Consider the following 16,820-nt stretch of genomic DNA (forward strand, 5'->3'; position numbering starts at 1 on the left):
AGGTGAGAGGGTGGTGGAGACAGTTATTCTTCCTTACATAGCTGTTTATCCTGCTTCACCTTTGGGGATTGTAATTGTTACGGTAACAGGAAATAAAACAAAATTTAAACTTTAAACTTATATACATATTTTTATTTTAGGTAAGTAATGTGTAATCAGTATTTTCAAGCGTAAAAATACATCTTAAGCATAGAACACTTACACGGGTGAGATATTTACGGAAGAAATAGAATAAAAAAGTGAGTTCCAAGAATAAAAGGAAAAGGTAAAATTTCTAAATGTTCTAGAAGAGCCTTTTCATCTCTCTCTCTTTTTTTTTAAATGGATAAGAGCAAGTATCAGGTCATTATGGTATGTAGATAGCAAAGGATACTTTCCAAAGAGTGAGGTAAAACTTTATTTGTAAATGTCAAGATTTACAGTATGTTAGGCATTGCATTCATTACAGCTATTTAAAGTTAAGAACTTCATTCGTCAACATAAAATGTGGGGAAAGGTATATAAGTTTTCAACTTTCTTTTAGAGCTAGAGAAGTAGAATGTTTGAAGAACACTGACGTAAGGTACAGGTGGTATCCTGAGGGGTGGAGTTCTCTGCACTGGCCTCTCTGTTGTTTCCTTTCAGCCTGTTGTGACTTACTACACATCCTATATGTGCAAGTTCTCCGCAGTTACAGATTATATGATCTAGTTTAACTAAAGTTACCCTCACAAAATGAACACATAGTTTGAAAATTTCTGGGAAGAAACTTAGGATCCAAGATAATACTAAAGATTCAAAAATGTGCAAAACAATATGAAAATGACATTGCTGACACTTTTAAATCCAAGCTTTTCTTTAGTTACATCACCAGGTAATGACAGTGATGACCTAATGATCATCAGTTTTGACTCATTTGCAACTATCAAGAAGACAAGTTGAAATACGAATTTTTAGGGATTAACCTCGTAGGTGTGGGGCCAAAGTTTTCCTCCACGTGGGCCCCTCTACATGGGTCTTGGGCTTCTTCAGGTTGGCCATGTTCTAAGAGAGAAACTGAAACTGCTGGTCTTCTTAAAGTCTTAAGCCTGGAATGGATGTGATGCAGTTTCTACCTTATTCTACCAGACAAAGCTGAAACAGGCCCAGCCCAGATTCAAGGGAGTGGAGAAGTCTGCATTTGCAAGGGAAAGGTGGAAGAGAATTTGCAATCATCTTTAATCTGACCACCACCACACCCTCACATTTTTGGATTTTGGAGAAGTTAATGCTGCAAGTCAGGGAAGAAAGGTAGATAGAAGGTTATTCTTAAGGCCAGGTTCTTCATATAATGCTGCTTGCCCGACTTCAGTTAGAAAACAAGTGTGTTGAATCCTCAAGGCGCACGTGGAGATGCTCCAGTAGAGGGTCTGTGCCAGTTTTTTTGGCACCACCTCAACATTAGCTTTTCACTAGTACGCTGATAGTTTGGCTTCTCTTCTTAGAAAAAGTTTTTCAGTTTTTCCTCCTTATGTGAAGCTTAAGGGGGCGACGGTCTCCAGTAAGCCTTAAATTCTTTAATGTGCCCTAGGCCCTGATTGCCCTCCATGTCCTTAGAGGCCTTGGAACCAAAGCCTCGGTGTTTGTTTCTGCCTCAGAGCAAAAGCTGCTTATCTGTTACCTCTGTGTCTAGACTTGCCCCAGATTGGGCCTGGAAGTTTCCCCCTATCAATGAGGTGACTTAAAAATAGTATTTTATGCAACTTTTGATTATTTTTATTGTTAAGGTTGATCATATTATCCTAGTCTGCCCTTATTAGAAATAAGGTGTTTTTTCCTTGAGTCAATATTTGTAATTTATATAATTTGAGGAGGTCCGTTTCATCTACATTTTCAAATATGTTGGTAAAAAGATGTTCAGAAGCATTTGTTAGTATATTTTTAAAATTTGAATTCTATTTGTGGTTATATACTCTCCTTTTTTATGCCTGAAACCGACCTGCCTTTTGATGGTCTGTCTCTTTTCTTTTCAAAGAAGCAACTTACAAACACTTTTAAAAAAATGTGTTATATCGTTTTAATGTTTATCGTTCCCTTTCTTGTACTTCTTTGCTTCATAATTTAGTTTTTGACCACCTCCTTGAGCGCATTTCCTGGAGCTCCTCATACCTTTTGCCCTCGCCACGTGCCCTCTGGAGCTTTTTAAACTGCAACAAAAGACTTCTACTTTTTCTTCCCTTATACTTGGGATTTTGTTTCTCTTTTTGCCTTCTGTCAGTCTCTGCTCATCCTTCAAACTTGCAGGTTCAGGAAGATTTTTGTTGCAAATGGAGTAATGAACAATGCTGATACTTCTGCTTCCTCCATACTCATTAAAAATACTGAGTTAAATATCTCTCTAAGAGATGATGTTAAAAATGTTTACCAAGTTCCAAAGCGAAGAGAAGACAGAAACCAGAGCCATAGCAGGGGACAAACAGTATGTAGCCTTTGGAGGGAGATTATCTATATTTGACTCATGGTCTACTTCTTACTAGCTATTTAACCTTAACTAATTCAGGAAACTTCTTGAAGTTACACGTCCTCAACTGAAAAAAGAACATAGTACTTTCATACCTCGCAGGGTTGTTGGGAAATCAAATTGCATGGTGGAGAATACTTAGAACAACACCAGCGATATAAAAAGCTTTCAGCAAATATTAGCTCCGTATGATTCTCATCAGTATCCTTGTTGTTGGTATTCTCATTCTCATTAGTTTTGAAGAGGCCTGTTGCTGAAGTTATCACTTTGTTGATCTGTTCAGTAGTGTCTTGCTCTTTAAAAAATAAGTATTTTCTGGTGGAGGGGCTGTTTCAGCCCCGTGCAGTTTCCCGTGATGAGTTCACAGTTTCATTGTAGCTACCAAGCACTCTTCTGTGGATGTGCCTTTAGGTATACTGCTTCTGACTTTTACCATAGGTGAAATTTTCCTGTATTTTTTACTTTTTGTTTCTGTGATGATTGTACACACTTTTAAAATTATGCCTTATTCTTAAAAGCTAGAGACTCCTTTTTTCTTTTACACTTCTTTTAATGTTGGAGCACATATATTAATGAGAACTGGGTTAGGTGATGCAGGACATCTAGCAATCTGTAGCTGACGGCTTTTGTGATAGTGGGTTTGGGAGCTTTCAGTAACTCGATTTTTTATTTTCAATGGACTTCTCATAAATATTTTCTTTTAAACCAACTTCAGTGGATATTTATATTAATAACCTTCTCCCTTTTCACTCTTACAGTTTGGAAATTTGGGCAGTCAGATGCCAGGAATGCAGATGCAAACGGGACAGCGGATGCCAGGAACAGGGCCGAGTGTGCTCCCTGGTGGATACTCTGGACACCCAGCTTATCCAGATAATTACTCCACAGCGGGAGACCCCATGTGGACATACTTCACTGCCGTTGCTGGCCAGGTGAAATGCTAAATATGTACCACAAATAGCAGTTCTAAAAAATGATTGCTCTTTTATTTATTTATTTATAAAAAATGCCAACTTTTTAATTTAGTGTATCATTTAAAAATACATCTGAAATTCGTACTTTACACTTATCTGGACTAATTTTCTTCCTAAGATCAGAGAGGAGGGTAATCATAGTTATCTCATTAAAAGTCTGATGTCTAACACATTGTTCCTTTGACTCAAGGAGGGAACGGGGTGGTGCGTGGAGCCTGAGCCAGGGAGGCTCTGGGCAGGAGAGAGGGACGTGTAAATCTCCTTGGGGAAGCTGGGGCAGAGTATCAGAAGGGAGACTTGTAAATTATGTGTGGTTCTGGGAAAGTCTTGAAGGTAAAGCAGATCAGGAAAAGGTAAAGAAAACAGGGCAGAAAAGAAGTTCAAATACCAGACTGATGAGCAGAGACAGAGATTCACACTTGAGTGTTAGTCACAGTCCATGTCTCGTCTCTTTTATAGTGGTCAAGAAAGATTTACTGAGCAGTGTGAATTTCATAGAACTTTGATAACATTTCTCATTCATTATTCATTCACTTAAAAACATTCACTAGGTCCCATATGCTTTTCTAGAAATAGAGGAGATAACAGAATTATGCCATGTGGCAGATGCTTTGTTTTGGCTACCCAAATTCCATTCAAAACCTCCTTTTGCCTTTTTGTATGTGGCAGAGGTTGGGAAGTCCTAGTACCGTGATACTCTGCCGTATTTTTTCTCGTGGCACTTCTTACCATCCGCTTCTTACTATTATACGGAATTTCTGCTTTATTGTCTCTCTTCCACCACTAAAATGTAACCTCTGTGAAGCTGAGAAATTTATTTTGGACACTGTTTGATACTCAGTCCATTTAATGGTGCTTGAACATCACGTTAGGTTGCTCAATAAACAAATACTAACTGAATTAATTTCTTGTTCTTTCTCATTGGAAGGTATCTGTTCATTTGTTTCTCTATGTTTTCTTAACATTTCAGTGAGTGCTCTATGAAATTATTTCATCTTGTATGAATTTGTTCTAAAACAGTTGATTTTTGTGGGCTGTCTTCCTGAACATTAGATTTTCCCATCTATTTTGGAGTATTGGTTCCTTAAACTGATTCTGAGTGATGTTTTTGTTTACTCCCCCTTCCTGTTTGTCCCCCTCGGAGTTACCCCTTCCTCCTCCCATGTCACCCTTCCCTGTCTAGTGGTTTTGTGATTGTCTCCACCTAGATTGTGTCCACGATCATGTTTCAGTGAAATATAAAATCCCTTGCCTTGAGTTAAGTTGTTCTACAAATACTTGGGTTTATCTTCTCAAAACAAGCAGATTAAGAAATGATAAGTAAACTGGTACATACTCTAAATCCTAAAAAATGTAAAATCATTAAGATAAATCTAACAGGTTTGATAAACCTAAATGGGGTCAGTATCAAGAGGCAAATGAGGTGAATGGTGTAAACACAGGGTCAGAGCCTTTACTTAAAAACTGGATATTTAGTCATCACAGACTTTTTTTGCGTTAATTTTTTTTTTAATCTCGCATTGACGTTATTGTGATTACGGAGCTTTTTTAAGCTTTCTTAAATTTAAAGTTTAGTCTCTCAATTGCTTTATAATGTTTATAATATTTCTCAGAAGTAGTCTGTAACAGTTTTTTCTGTTTATTTCTTCGGTCTCTTACAGATTACATATTTTAAATTTGCCTCCTTGATCCTTTCTCAGAGCTATATTGTTTTGAATTTGTGACAGTGTATGTGATGCTTCCAAATAAATTATTCTACTCTTTGTTTTTGTAGAAAATAGAATGAGGTACTGAAACATCACGAGAGTATTCGGCCTGTTTCACTTCCATTGTGATTTCTAGTTGGTGTTAAAAAATACTTTTTCTCCCTGTAAGAAGATCAGACAAGAATGGGCAAAAATCAGAAGAACAGCAACAAAATGCAGGGGAACTCTAAAATTTTGCTGGGGATAATGGTGTGAGGGAAAAAGATATTTTCTCCTCCCGGTTAAAGATTCAGTATCCTTTAGAAATAATCTGCCCTCAAAATGGGCATGAAAGGAAAGTTACTGAGACTTTTCTGAACATGTTAGCATTTTAGGCATTTTTCTAAATATTTAAGTAGAGGTATAATGATTCTCACAAGATATTATTTTGCGCCATTGTAGGACAGAGTGATTATGGTATTTTTCAGAAATAGAGAAAATAAATTATATTTGAAATGCTTGAATAATTGAATAAAATTTGATTGTGAAAAAATTACTCACGTTGTATGATGTTCTCTAATGTGCCTTTGCCATAAATGATTATCTGTGTAATTTGGTAGTTGATAATAGAGTAATATTTTGAAGAATGGATATTTATTGATTGGCCTAGAACAACCAATTAGCATTTTAGTATGCTTTTATACAACTGATTTGATTAATCAGGTTGTAATTATTTTTTAACAGGATGGTGAAGTGGATGCTGAGGAGCTTCAGAAATGTTTAACGCAGTCTGGAATTAGTGGAACTTATTCTCGTGAGATCTTTTTTCCCCCTGTTAAAATTGGACTAGGAAATTCATTTTCTAACTTTTTTGTTTCCATACTAAAATATTAAAAAAAAAATTTTTTTATCACAGATGTGCATACACCTAGTTTAAAGAGTCGAAAAACTCTGCAAGTTTGTTATGAAAATACTGTTCAGTGTGTATTCCTGCCTCCCCAGTGTTAACCACTTATCGGGGAAATCTCTCTCAACTCTTTCAGCCAATTCTTTTGAAATTTGCTTCCATATCTCAGATTAGCTTGCTTCTATCTCTATTGATTTTCAATTGTAATGATTATCAGTTGTTAAGTCCTGCTATGGACTATGAGGATTTAACTCTCTTACACGCCCCTGCACTCCACACTGGTCACTGGAGCCCTTCCCCTCCACTCATCCATGCAGTATAGCTATGGAGTAATTTTCCTTAGGTCAGTCATCGATATTTGCCTTTCTGTTACTATCTAAATGCCCTTCCTGAGTTTTGTGACAATATATGAATGTCGCTTTTTGCTTTTTCTGACATCAGTCGTCATCCTGGAGCTTTCTGCTGTGCTCCCTGTGGCTGTCATGCTAACATTCCTTCACCATCATTCTGGAGCTGTTTTTATCTCTCTCATTGGAGCTCCCCTTTATTCCTTCTCTTGTTGTCTTTTTAAATTCAATAAAATATAACATTAATTAGCTTCTTAATAGAAGAGTGCATGGGAGGTAAAGTTTTTGAGAGTTTATCTGAAAATGCTTTCATGCTATCCTCAGAATTAGGTGATTGGCCAGGTATAGAACACCAGATTACAAATCATTTTCACTTAGAATTTTGACGGTATTGCTCCATTGTTTGTCACTTCTATTGTTGCTTTGTCTTTTTGTTTCCTGCCTGTATGCTGTTTGTTTTCACTCTGTGGAGGCTCATGAGATCTCCTTGTCTCTAGTGGAAATGCCACAGTGATGTGCCTCATGGGGTGGGGAACTCAGTGGTCACTCCCAATCTGGAAACTCGTTTGCCTTAGGTCTGGGAAATTTTCTTCAGTGATGTTTTCTCCATTTTCTTATTCTGGAGAAAGAAAAATAACTATCTTTTGGACTGGATCATCTTTCTTATCTTTTCTGTCCTGTCTCTTGTTTTCCTCTACTTTTGGGGAAATTTCAACTTTATTTTCTAGACCTTGTATTGAGTCTTTCATTTCTCCTACTATGTTTTTAAAATCCAAGAGCCTCTGGTTATTTTTTTTTCCCCCATGAATGGGATGTCTTCCCTTATCTCTCTGAGATTGTTAATGTATTTTTTTTCAAGTTTTTTTCTTCCTCAATTTTTTTTTTTCCAGTTTGTTTGGATGTCTTTCATGTTAGGTACTTTTCTCAGGTATCTGATGATCCTTGGTTGCTCATGTTTAACTAAAATGCTGGTTAGAAGCTCTGAGAGCCTGGTTAGGTATTAACTGTAGACTTCAAAGCCTGGTAGTTTGACTGGGAAGTTTGTCTTACAACACTGAGCTTCATGTTGTTAGGGATCTCCCCTCCAGACTGGTTGTCTAGGTGATCTTCTGTCTGGAAAGGAGGAGGGAGGACTGAGCAGGTTCTCAGTCTTCTGTAAATTGTCATTCAATTTCCTTGTTTTTCATAGATAGCCCTGTCCTGAACTGTGCCTGGTGTCCTACTGTGCACAGACCTCTCCAGAGAATAAAACCCCAGCCATCTGCTGGTGTGGAAGTAGACATGGCAGCCATCCCCAGAGCAGAAGCAAGGAGGGGATTTGGGGCTCCAAATGCTCCCTAAATAGACATTCAACCCATCCTTCTGTTTTTATCTCTACATTCACACCCATTTTCAGAAGTACTGCCAATTCTTAAATGTTTAGGGTCTTCTCCAGGATAACTAGGCTGCCTCTCGGCTTTTCTTATGGCAAGCTCAGGAAGCCACTTTCGCAGATCTAGGTTGTCAACTTATGTCCGTCTACTTTTCCAACTTGCAAAATCTTGTTCCTTTGTTTCCTCTCTCCTTCTCTTTTTCTCTAAAGGATTACTACCTGGAAAAAAAAATCAGTTTAATTCTGTCCATTCTAATGGGGAGAGAGTGAAAATCTGCCAACTTTCCTGAAAATTCTCTCCCTCCATTCTTTGTCAGAGGTATTTAATCTTACATATACTTAGTCCTATTTTGAGACTGATTGAAGATCTGCTTAGTCAACGACTCAATTTTTGCCATTTACTATCTTCCATTTACATTCTCCCACTTCGAGAATGTGTGCCATGTTAACTCTAAAGCAAATCAGATGCATTTGCCTGACAAAGTGATGGAATGCCATTCCAGAGATTTCTCATGTAACCTCCACTCTTCCCCTCCCTGCCTCAGTAGTTTTTGTATGGTGAGCCCTGGCTCCAATCCTGACTCTTCTACTTAGCTCTGTGAACTTAGGAAACTTTATCTTTCTGGGCCTCAATTACTTTATTTGTAAAATTGGGACTGTTAACAGGTTTGGCACGTTTGTGTGAAATCATGAAACACACACTACCTGGCTCAGAGTAAATGCTCATTCAATGTCAGTTGAAATGCCAGTCTGAAAATACTGTAGCCACCTATCCTGACATTGACACCAAATGAAACAGTTAAAGAAAAGCCAGCTCTTTTAACTTGTGGAATGTTTTATAATTATTGGGTCTAAAACTTAGAAATAAATTTTTTCTTTATAAAAATATCAAAATATTTGATCATATAGTATAGCATGAAATAAAATAATTTTAAGCATTTTAAATTATTTATTCATTCATTTATATAAAGGAACTATTGATAAGAACTTTATAAACTTGACTGAACTGTACTGACATAGTATCTCCTTTATCAGGACTATGTATAATTATTCTTGAGAGCAATCAGCATACTAGTTGAATATAATTGTGATAAGGATTAGAAAAAGTAAATTCTACCTAGTGATTCCATAGTTGTTCTATAAATATAAAAATGTTAATATTTCTAATAACCCCTGATTTTGAGATAGAAAACTATCTTACTATCTTCATTTCTTCTTCCTTTCTTTTTTTCCTTTATTTCTTCTTTCCTTTCCAAAGGGAAACAGTTGCTTCAGTTCTGAAGCTCATCTTTTTTTCACTTGGTCAGTTGTAATAACTACCAAATGATTTACCTACATCCAGTTTCATCTTACTTTACCCTGTAGTCTATTCACTGTCAACTAATGTTTCTGAAATGGAAATTTTAAAATTGCCCCTCTACTCCTTAAAATCCTTCAGTGACTTCCATTGGTCTAATTCTTTAGGGTGGCATTCAAGACGTTCGTGACCTGGCCCACATCGGCCTTTCTGAAGTCATCATATGCCTCTCCTTCCCATTTACCCCTGGCTTTAACTTAATCTCTAACACTTTCAAGCTTTGTGATCTCAGTATGTGACGATTTCTACTTAAACCTGACTCGGCATTTGTGTTAGGAAGACTCAGGTCCTCCTTTTCCCCTGTAACATTAATTTTCAGTTATTCTATAATTGCTTATTTAATTACCCCAACCCCCTTACTAGATGTGAGTAGTTTGAAGGTAGTAGTTTATATTTTCATCTGTTTTTTTTTTCTTTTTATTATGCATACCTAACATTCAGAGTTTGTTCATTGGGTGATTGTGTACTTTTGGCAATTTTTAAATGTTTTGTTTTGAAAGTAGAAGTTGTTATAATTTTATGTAAATAAAATTGGGCAGAATTCAGTCCAAATAATAAATGTTTTATAGCCTTCAGTTTGGAAACCTGCAGGATTATGATTGCCATGTTGGATGTATCCTTGAATAAAAACAGAAAATACTAGAATATAGAATAATTGTTTTCTGAATATTAAGGCAATTGTTAGATATAAATGACCATAGTAAACTAGAGAGTTTAACAGTACTTCATAAGACCCTGTTCGAATTTTATTCTTTTCCATTTTCACAAAGAAATCTTTATATGCTGAATTTGGCTAACTCTTGCAGAGCATACTTAGAGTTTTTTAATTGATGATTTGGGTCAGGTAGATTCTCTTTGGTATCAAAATTTATTTTTTTTAATAAAACCATCAGAGAGATTACACAGGAAAAATGGGATTTAATGAATTCAAAGAACTTTGGGCAGCTCTGAATGCCTGGAAGCAGAACTTCATAACTATTGATCAAGACCGAAGTGGCACAGTAGAGCCTCATGAATTGAATGAAGCCATTGCTGCTATGGGTAAGAAGATTAAAATTCTTTAGAATCTATCCAGGTCGTCTTTGTTCTTTGATCAGTTGAATCATAATTGTTTCAATTTTCTAAGTAATAAAAGTGTATATTATTTTTACCAGCTGTTGCCCAATTTGATTTCAAGGTTGTAGGTACATTTTGATTAAAGACCTTTAACAAAACCATTTTATTTATGAGTTTTTCAAAAGGTGATCTTTCATGCATTCTGGTTGATAAAAAAAATTTCTGAATTTCTTCTGTTGAGTATTCTTAAATTTATTTTTCTAATTGTTCATACTCAGTTACCATTTATATGATGTACTTTTGTAACTTGGTAAGATTTCTAAATTGACAGCAAGGGCTTATCTCAATTACAAGTCTCCATATCACTGTCTAGCTTTCTAGCAGTAAAAACCAATCTTTTTCTTTGTTTTTCTTCTTTTTTTATGTAATGTAGAATACACAGTAGATACCAAAAAAACCGCAAAATGGGAAATCTGCATTTTAGAATATCTTAAAAGAATGTAACTTTACTTTTATTATATATATCTCTGAAAAGCTAAGGTTCTCAATCTACTTTCTTTCAAAAAGTGACAATATAAATGGTGTTTAACTTGCTTACACTTAATGCAGTTTTAAATAGTTTTCTTAATTGTGTTTACCCTTGTGATTTTATTTACACTCATTTCTAAACAGAATGCATTTGTAAGAAAACTAACTTTTTGAAAGATTTTAACTTTCAGAAATCTGAACCAAATGTAAATTATCTCAAATTCTAATTTATAGTGAAAGCTATGATTAGTTTTGTTATATAAATATTTTGATTTAATAGGTGGTCATTTTAAGGACAGTCCTGGCCACATAAATGTGTATAGTTCAGTTATACAGCCTTCATACCAAGTTAAACTTGGTTCGTAATTCAGCATAATGTCGGAAAATTAATATAATTGTTCGTTAAAAAGAGAACCACCAAAAATTTCACATAGGCAGTTGGGTGTAACAAAGAGGTATTCTGTATTATTCAGTTAAGGTCTTCAGATATCTTTTAAGATACTCAGATTATTTTGCTGAAAATACTGTGGAAAACCTTACAAATTTTATCGGTACCACACCCAGATCATCTTCCTAATGGAAGCTCAAAATTCATTTGCATATAATTACATTAGTCTACACATTCAATTTACTTCTTCTGTGAATTTATACCATTCCTTTCATTTGCCTTTAGCAAGTTTCCTGGATTGTGTTTTATTATAGCTATGCATAGAATTATCTTCTGTTGCATTTATTTTTATTGTTTTCCTCTTTGACTGGATTAGTGTCTTTTGTCCAAATTCTTTAGTAATATATAAAGATAATAACTCTAGGCCAGCATTCTTCACAGTAAAGTGTACACATCTCCTTAAACACAAAGGACCATCTGTCAGGGTAAGCAGGTAAAATGTATTAATTTATATTCTAATTTTATTCCATTTTTAGAAATTTCAGTTTCATATATATTTAAAAATGTAAATAATCAAATAGTAATACAGGTATAGAATTTAAAACTAAATTGATACACATGTAATGGGAGCGAATCATCCAAAACTTTTTACTCATTGAAGTACACAATCAAAAACTTTGGGAGACCACAGAGCTAGACAACAAAGAACCAAAGAAATAGTGAGAAAGCTGTGGATAAAATGAAAATCTGTGAAGAAACAGAATATGGGTTAAGGACAAAAAGGGATAACATTTTCCTATTTCTTCCCCCTCTGATGATCCTCAAATTTTCTCTGGCTATAAAAGACACTTGAAAGTAATATAATCAATGGAAAATACAGGATTTGAATGATAGCAAAGATCACTAATAATCTTTGTTTTGATAGTCTTTAAAGAACTATAAAATTACAGGGTTGAAATAAATGCTTTAAAACCTGTGACCTACACTAGACATTATTTCAACATCAAAATATATTTTGAAAACACAAAGATAATTATTTTCTTTTTCTTGTTCTGGCTTTATTACAAAGCTAGAATTGTATGTACCACTTAACTGTTAGTAACAAAGCCTCTGTCTAATCAATTTCAATAGGAGTGTGTTTTGTTTCTAATACATATTTTTATGTAATGAATTTTGAAAGTTAATTTATTTTGTGACTTAATGCATTGCTGCTGTGGTGTTCTTATAGTGTTTAGTTTTAGAAGTTTTAATCTGTCAATCCCTTTTTTATAGGTTATAGGTTGAGTCCTCAAACGTTAACTGTTATTGTTAAACGTTATAGCAAGAATGGCAGAATCTTCTTTGATGATTATGTTGCTTGCTGTGTGAAGCTTCGAGCACTGACAGGTATGGATCATTAATGGGTACAGTATTATGTAGTTTTTTTTCTTGAATGATGTCCCTCATTTTCTTCACTAAGTTAATAATAATTTTTACTTTACCCCTTTAGTTACTATTAAATCTAATCAGAGTTTTAAGGCTTTAAAAATTGAGGAATATAAATAGTGAAAAATTATTTTAGCTCACTTTGGCGAAGTCTTTTTAATGTCTCAGTTGCCTGGGACATAAAATCACTTAAGATTTAATTGAGTATGAAATTACTCATTTTTTTAGTACCTGAGGACACCAAGTATTTAAAACTATAGATTTTATTTTTTTAATTGAAGTATAGTCAGTTACAATGTGGCAATTTCTGGTGTACAGCACAATGTCCCAGTTATGCATATACATACATACATTCATTTTCATATTCTTTTTCATTAAAGGTTATTATAAGATATTGAATATAGTTCCCTGTGCTACACAGAAGAAATTTGTTTTTTATCTATTTTTATATATAGTGGTTAACATTAGCAAATCTCAGACACCTATAGATTTTAAGTTATAACAAAAAAAGTAATTTTTTGTTTAAAGATTTCTTTAGGAGAAGAGACCACTTGCAACAAGGTGTTGTGAATTTCGTATATGATGATGTGAGTATCCTGGGTAACACTTTTGATATTTTTACTGGGTTCTGTGGGTGTTTTTAGTTTTCAAAAAACACTTAAGTGATCTCCAGTATCAGTACTGGAAATAATATACTTTAGAGACCACATTCTTTTTCTATATGTTTCTGCTTAATGCAAATGTAAGATTCAGTACTGGTACAGATACCAACTTGACTTTATATTGAACATAAAAGTACTTTTAAATTTTATGACAGGCTTTTGGCAGTTTATCTTCCAAATCATTTTTAAGGGCAAAACTGCCATTATTTTTTAAAGAGTAATTTACTTGTGGTGATCTTTGTTCTAAGAGAGAGAGGAAATTTTCTTCTATGATAGATTATAGAGCTGTTCATTTTTCATTTCGAATGGTTGCTATTAACCTGATTCCAGGATTTTTTTCTTTTTAAATTGAAGCTGTAGGAAAGGTTACATTTCACACATGCTTCAATGTTTCAAGGTTTTGTTTTCTTTTTGTTATGTGGAAGTTTAACTATATATACCCTACACTACATACTGGTTTCAGCTACAAGCCTTGGAAACTCAGAATTTCTCCTGTGAAAACGCTTCTGTGGAATATAATTAATCAAAACCAAAAACCACCTTGTTGTTACCAGCTGGTGATTTTGCTTATGTATTAGTTTTTGCAGGGCACTATGACAGTCTGAATATCTAGAATTTGAAAGCTGAAGACATACTGTGAGTTTCTCTGCTTTGAAGAAATGGACCGGACTACTTTGAATTAACACTTTGGGGGCTTTTCCATGTTCCTGTCTGTTAAATCTCTTCTCTTTCTATGAGTTTTTACTTTAGCTCACAGTACAAAGCAATAAAAGAGATGTTTTGTATTTGAGATTTTACTGCTTTTAGTAAAGTGATAACTTCATAGATATCTGCATAATGAATATTGGTATATGATTAAGTGATATAAATTCCTCTTAGCTTTAATTTTTCTTTCTTACTTACAAGATAGATTATATAAGAAGCCAAATGATGAAAGCCTAGACAAAGCTAATTTATACTTAACTGAAGGTTACAAATTATACTTTGAAATTTTGTTTGTAGTTGTTGGAGTTTGAAGGTGAACCAGAAGGGGAAGCCGAGATTTTGTGCCATATTTGTCATGGAGTTTGTTTTTTGATCACATAATTAGGGAACAGAAACTCATGAGTCTTTGCCTGTGAAGAAGAAAATTGTAGTTCCTCAAATTTTGTCTTAAATCACTTCAGATAGACCTAAAATTAATAAATTTGTTTACCATGAGTTAATCTATGGTGAAATAAAACTGCAGGAGGCATTTTTTTTCCCTTTAATTTTCTGCAGTGTAAATTTTTCTTCAATATGTTTTGTTGTCTTCTGTGGGAAAAAAATTCCTAATAAACGTAACTTTTCTCTCTGCACTTTATATAACCTGACGTGGCATTGTCCTCTAAATCTAGATGTTTCTGGAAATGGCAAATTTTTAATGATTGTCAATATTTAGATTTGTTCTTTTAAATGAAATTGTTTATACATAATGCTTTTAACTGTTTACAAAGTTAAGAAAAAAATCAAGTCATCTACCACTTTGTTTAAATGTTCAGAAAATACAAGTTTGACTTCCCTGACAACAGTAGCTGGTGATCTGGGCTTTAGTAAATCAGTAAGTCCTCACCAGTAAGTTTCTACCAGTAAGTATAACGTGGGGTCCTGGGCGCGGTGGGCAGCACAGCAGTGTTTCTGAGTGGTGTTGCTACTAGAGTTACAAAGTGGGGTCGTCAGGTCTGGAGCATTTAAGCTTCCTGGAGAAGCTGTTGTAATTAATCAGCCCCTTTCTTGGCAAACAACCCTAAGTCTTTATTTCTTAATGAAGATATAATAAATCACATATTTTTCTGACACTTTAACTAAACTATCTTCCAGCTTAAAGGTGAATACAAATTGACATAAATTTTAACATTGCTGGTGACCAAATTAATATATACTTTTTATAAAACTCCATGTTTCATAAAAAATGAAGGATGAATAGCAGTATCTTGGAAAAAAACCCTTTCATAATATGAACATGCAGAATTTTAAATCAATTTTCACTTTAAAAAATCCTAGAAAGGAAGTAATGTATATCCATGTTGATACAATTTTGTATAGTTAGCTGTCAAATTCATCTGGTCAGCTTTATAAAAATGCGTGAATAAATAATCCACATAATTTTGTCCTCTGGCTGTTAATTTTTTTTTCATAAACATATATTTGATAATGTGAGAGGACGTTACCTGAGCCATAAAAGGTACAGAATTCTTATTAGAGGTGTTATAGTAGAAAGCTAATGCAGACACACTGTATCATTCACGTTGAGTAAAGGGTGGTAATACGACTCAGCAGCATGGAATCTTAACATCCAGTTTATATAGCTGGTGGAGTTACGGTGCTGTTCTGAGGTCAATTACAATTTTCCTTACTTGGAGGCTCACAGTTGAGGTAAAACCTTAAAAATGGCATGATATGATTCATACAAGTTTTGCCAATGACACTTTGTGTTAGAACTCTTTTCCCAGTTCTGACTCATCCTTTTCCAAAGGTGTTCCCGTGACTTTTGGTCATAGGAGGTCTGTGAAGAAGGAGTTTCCATGGCCAAACATGTTTGGGAAAGTCTCACCTTCCTCAGGGAGCTTAATAAAGCCTAAGGTTCATAAAATCTCATTTAATTTTATTTGACTCAGTCTTTTCCAAACTTTTTTGACCACAGAACCCTTTCTCCAGCAAAACTAATGTTGTACACCAATCCAACCCAATTGTCAGATAGTTTTTTTGCACTTTACGTTAGATAGGTAATCTTATATAAACATTAGTCATAGAGAATTTTTTTACCAGCATTCTCCTACTGTGACTCACATTTTAATGCTTTTAAAATAACTGAGGTAAACAGACACCCATTACTAAAGTAAAAATGAAATAGTTTTATAATTAATATGACGGGAATATGAATATAGTGTGCTAGCTTGTACTGGTTAACTCATGCCCCAGTTTTCTTATGATGATGTAAATTATTGAATAATGTACACTCTTCATGTCTAAGTGCTTTTATTTATACAATAAACATGTTTCCATGTCATTTTGAGAATTTTTTTAATAAACATTCAAATAGCTTGCTCTGAAGTTTTGCATCATACAAAATCTGTAACATATATTATGAGATGCTTCAGTTCAAGTAACAGTGCAGTAACTCGCCGATGCCTAAAAGATGGCCAATGATTAAATGTCAGGTATTGTACTTCTGTTTCGAGTGGCAGTTTACACATTTTCAGTTACATCAAGGGAATCTTAATTTGGTCAACTTTAAATGTAATTTCAAGAACTGTGCTCATTTGATCTATTAAGCATGCATTCAGAAACAAAAAGTAATAATCAAAAAAAAAGTCAAGTGATATGTTTATTCCCAGAAAAGTCATTTCCCCTGGAAAAAAGTAAATTTTTTTTTAATGTAAAGTCTGTGCAATTAAAAAAATAAGAAAAAACTAATTTGTGACTATTTCTGTAAGTAAAATATACCAATCAAGTTCACATGTAATCTTATGACATGACTAAACTGGAAAAACAAATATTATTTGTCAGAAATGTGCTTTTCTTTATCCTTTTGTGTTTGACAGACTCAATGATATGTTTTCTTTATAGCACTTTTCTGGAAAATTGTAAGAATAAATTTGTTGAAATCTGGTACATTAAA

General features: G+C 34.2%; 1 protein-coding gene across 4 annotated transcripts in view; it reads left to right on the forward strand.

Moving 5' to 3' along the window:
- Positions 1–16,615, forward strand: part of GCA (grancalcin) — a 34,341-nt gene extending 17,726 nt beyond the window's left edge. For 2 of the 4 annotated variants that reach the window (XM_072961064.1, XM_072961063.1), the window contains exons 3-9: positions 3,238–3,411; positions 5,883–5,952; positions 9,691–9,734; positions 10,015–10,162; positions 12,366–12,479; positions 13,047–13,105; positions 13,759–13,970. In XM_072961064.1, coding sequence (XP_072817165.1) covers positions 3,238–3,411; positions 5,883–5,952; positions 9,691–9,734; positions 10,015–10,162; positions 12,366–12,479; positions 13,047–13,105; positions 13,759–13,785 — 636 coding nt within the window. In that variant the 3' untranslated portion in view covers positions 13,786–13,970. Of the gene's footprint in view, positions 1–3,237; positions 3,412–5,882; positions 5,953–9,690; positions 9,735–10,014; positions 10,163–12,365; positions 12,480–13,046; positions 13,106–13,758; positions 13,971–14,182 lie in introns of those variants that run through there. The other 2 variants (XM_072961065.1, XM_015250566.3) reach the window with 2 other exon arrangements.
- Positions 16,616–16,820: the final 205 nt, after the last annotated feature.

Source organism: Vicugna pacos, chromosome 5 (genome assembly GCF_048564905.1).
Source record: "Vicugna pacos chromosome 5, VicPac4, whole genome shotgun sequence".
Lineage (NCBI taxonomy): Eukaryota > Metazoa > Chordata > Mammalia > Artiodactyla > Camelidae > Vicugna > Vicugna pacos.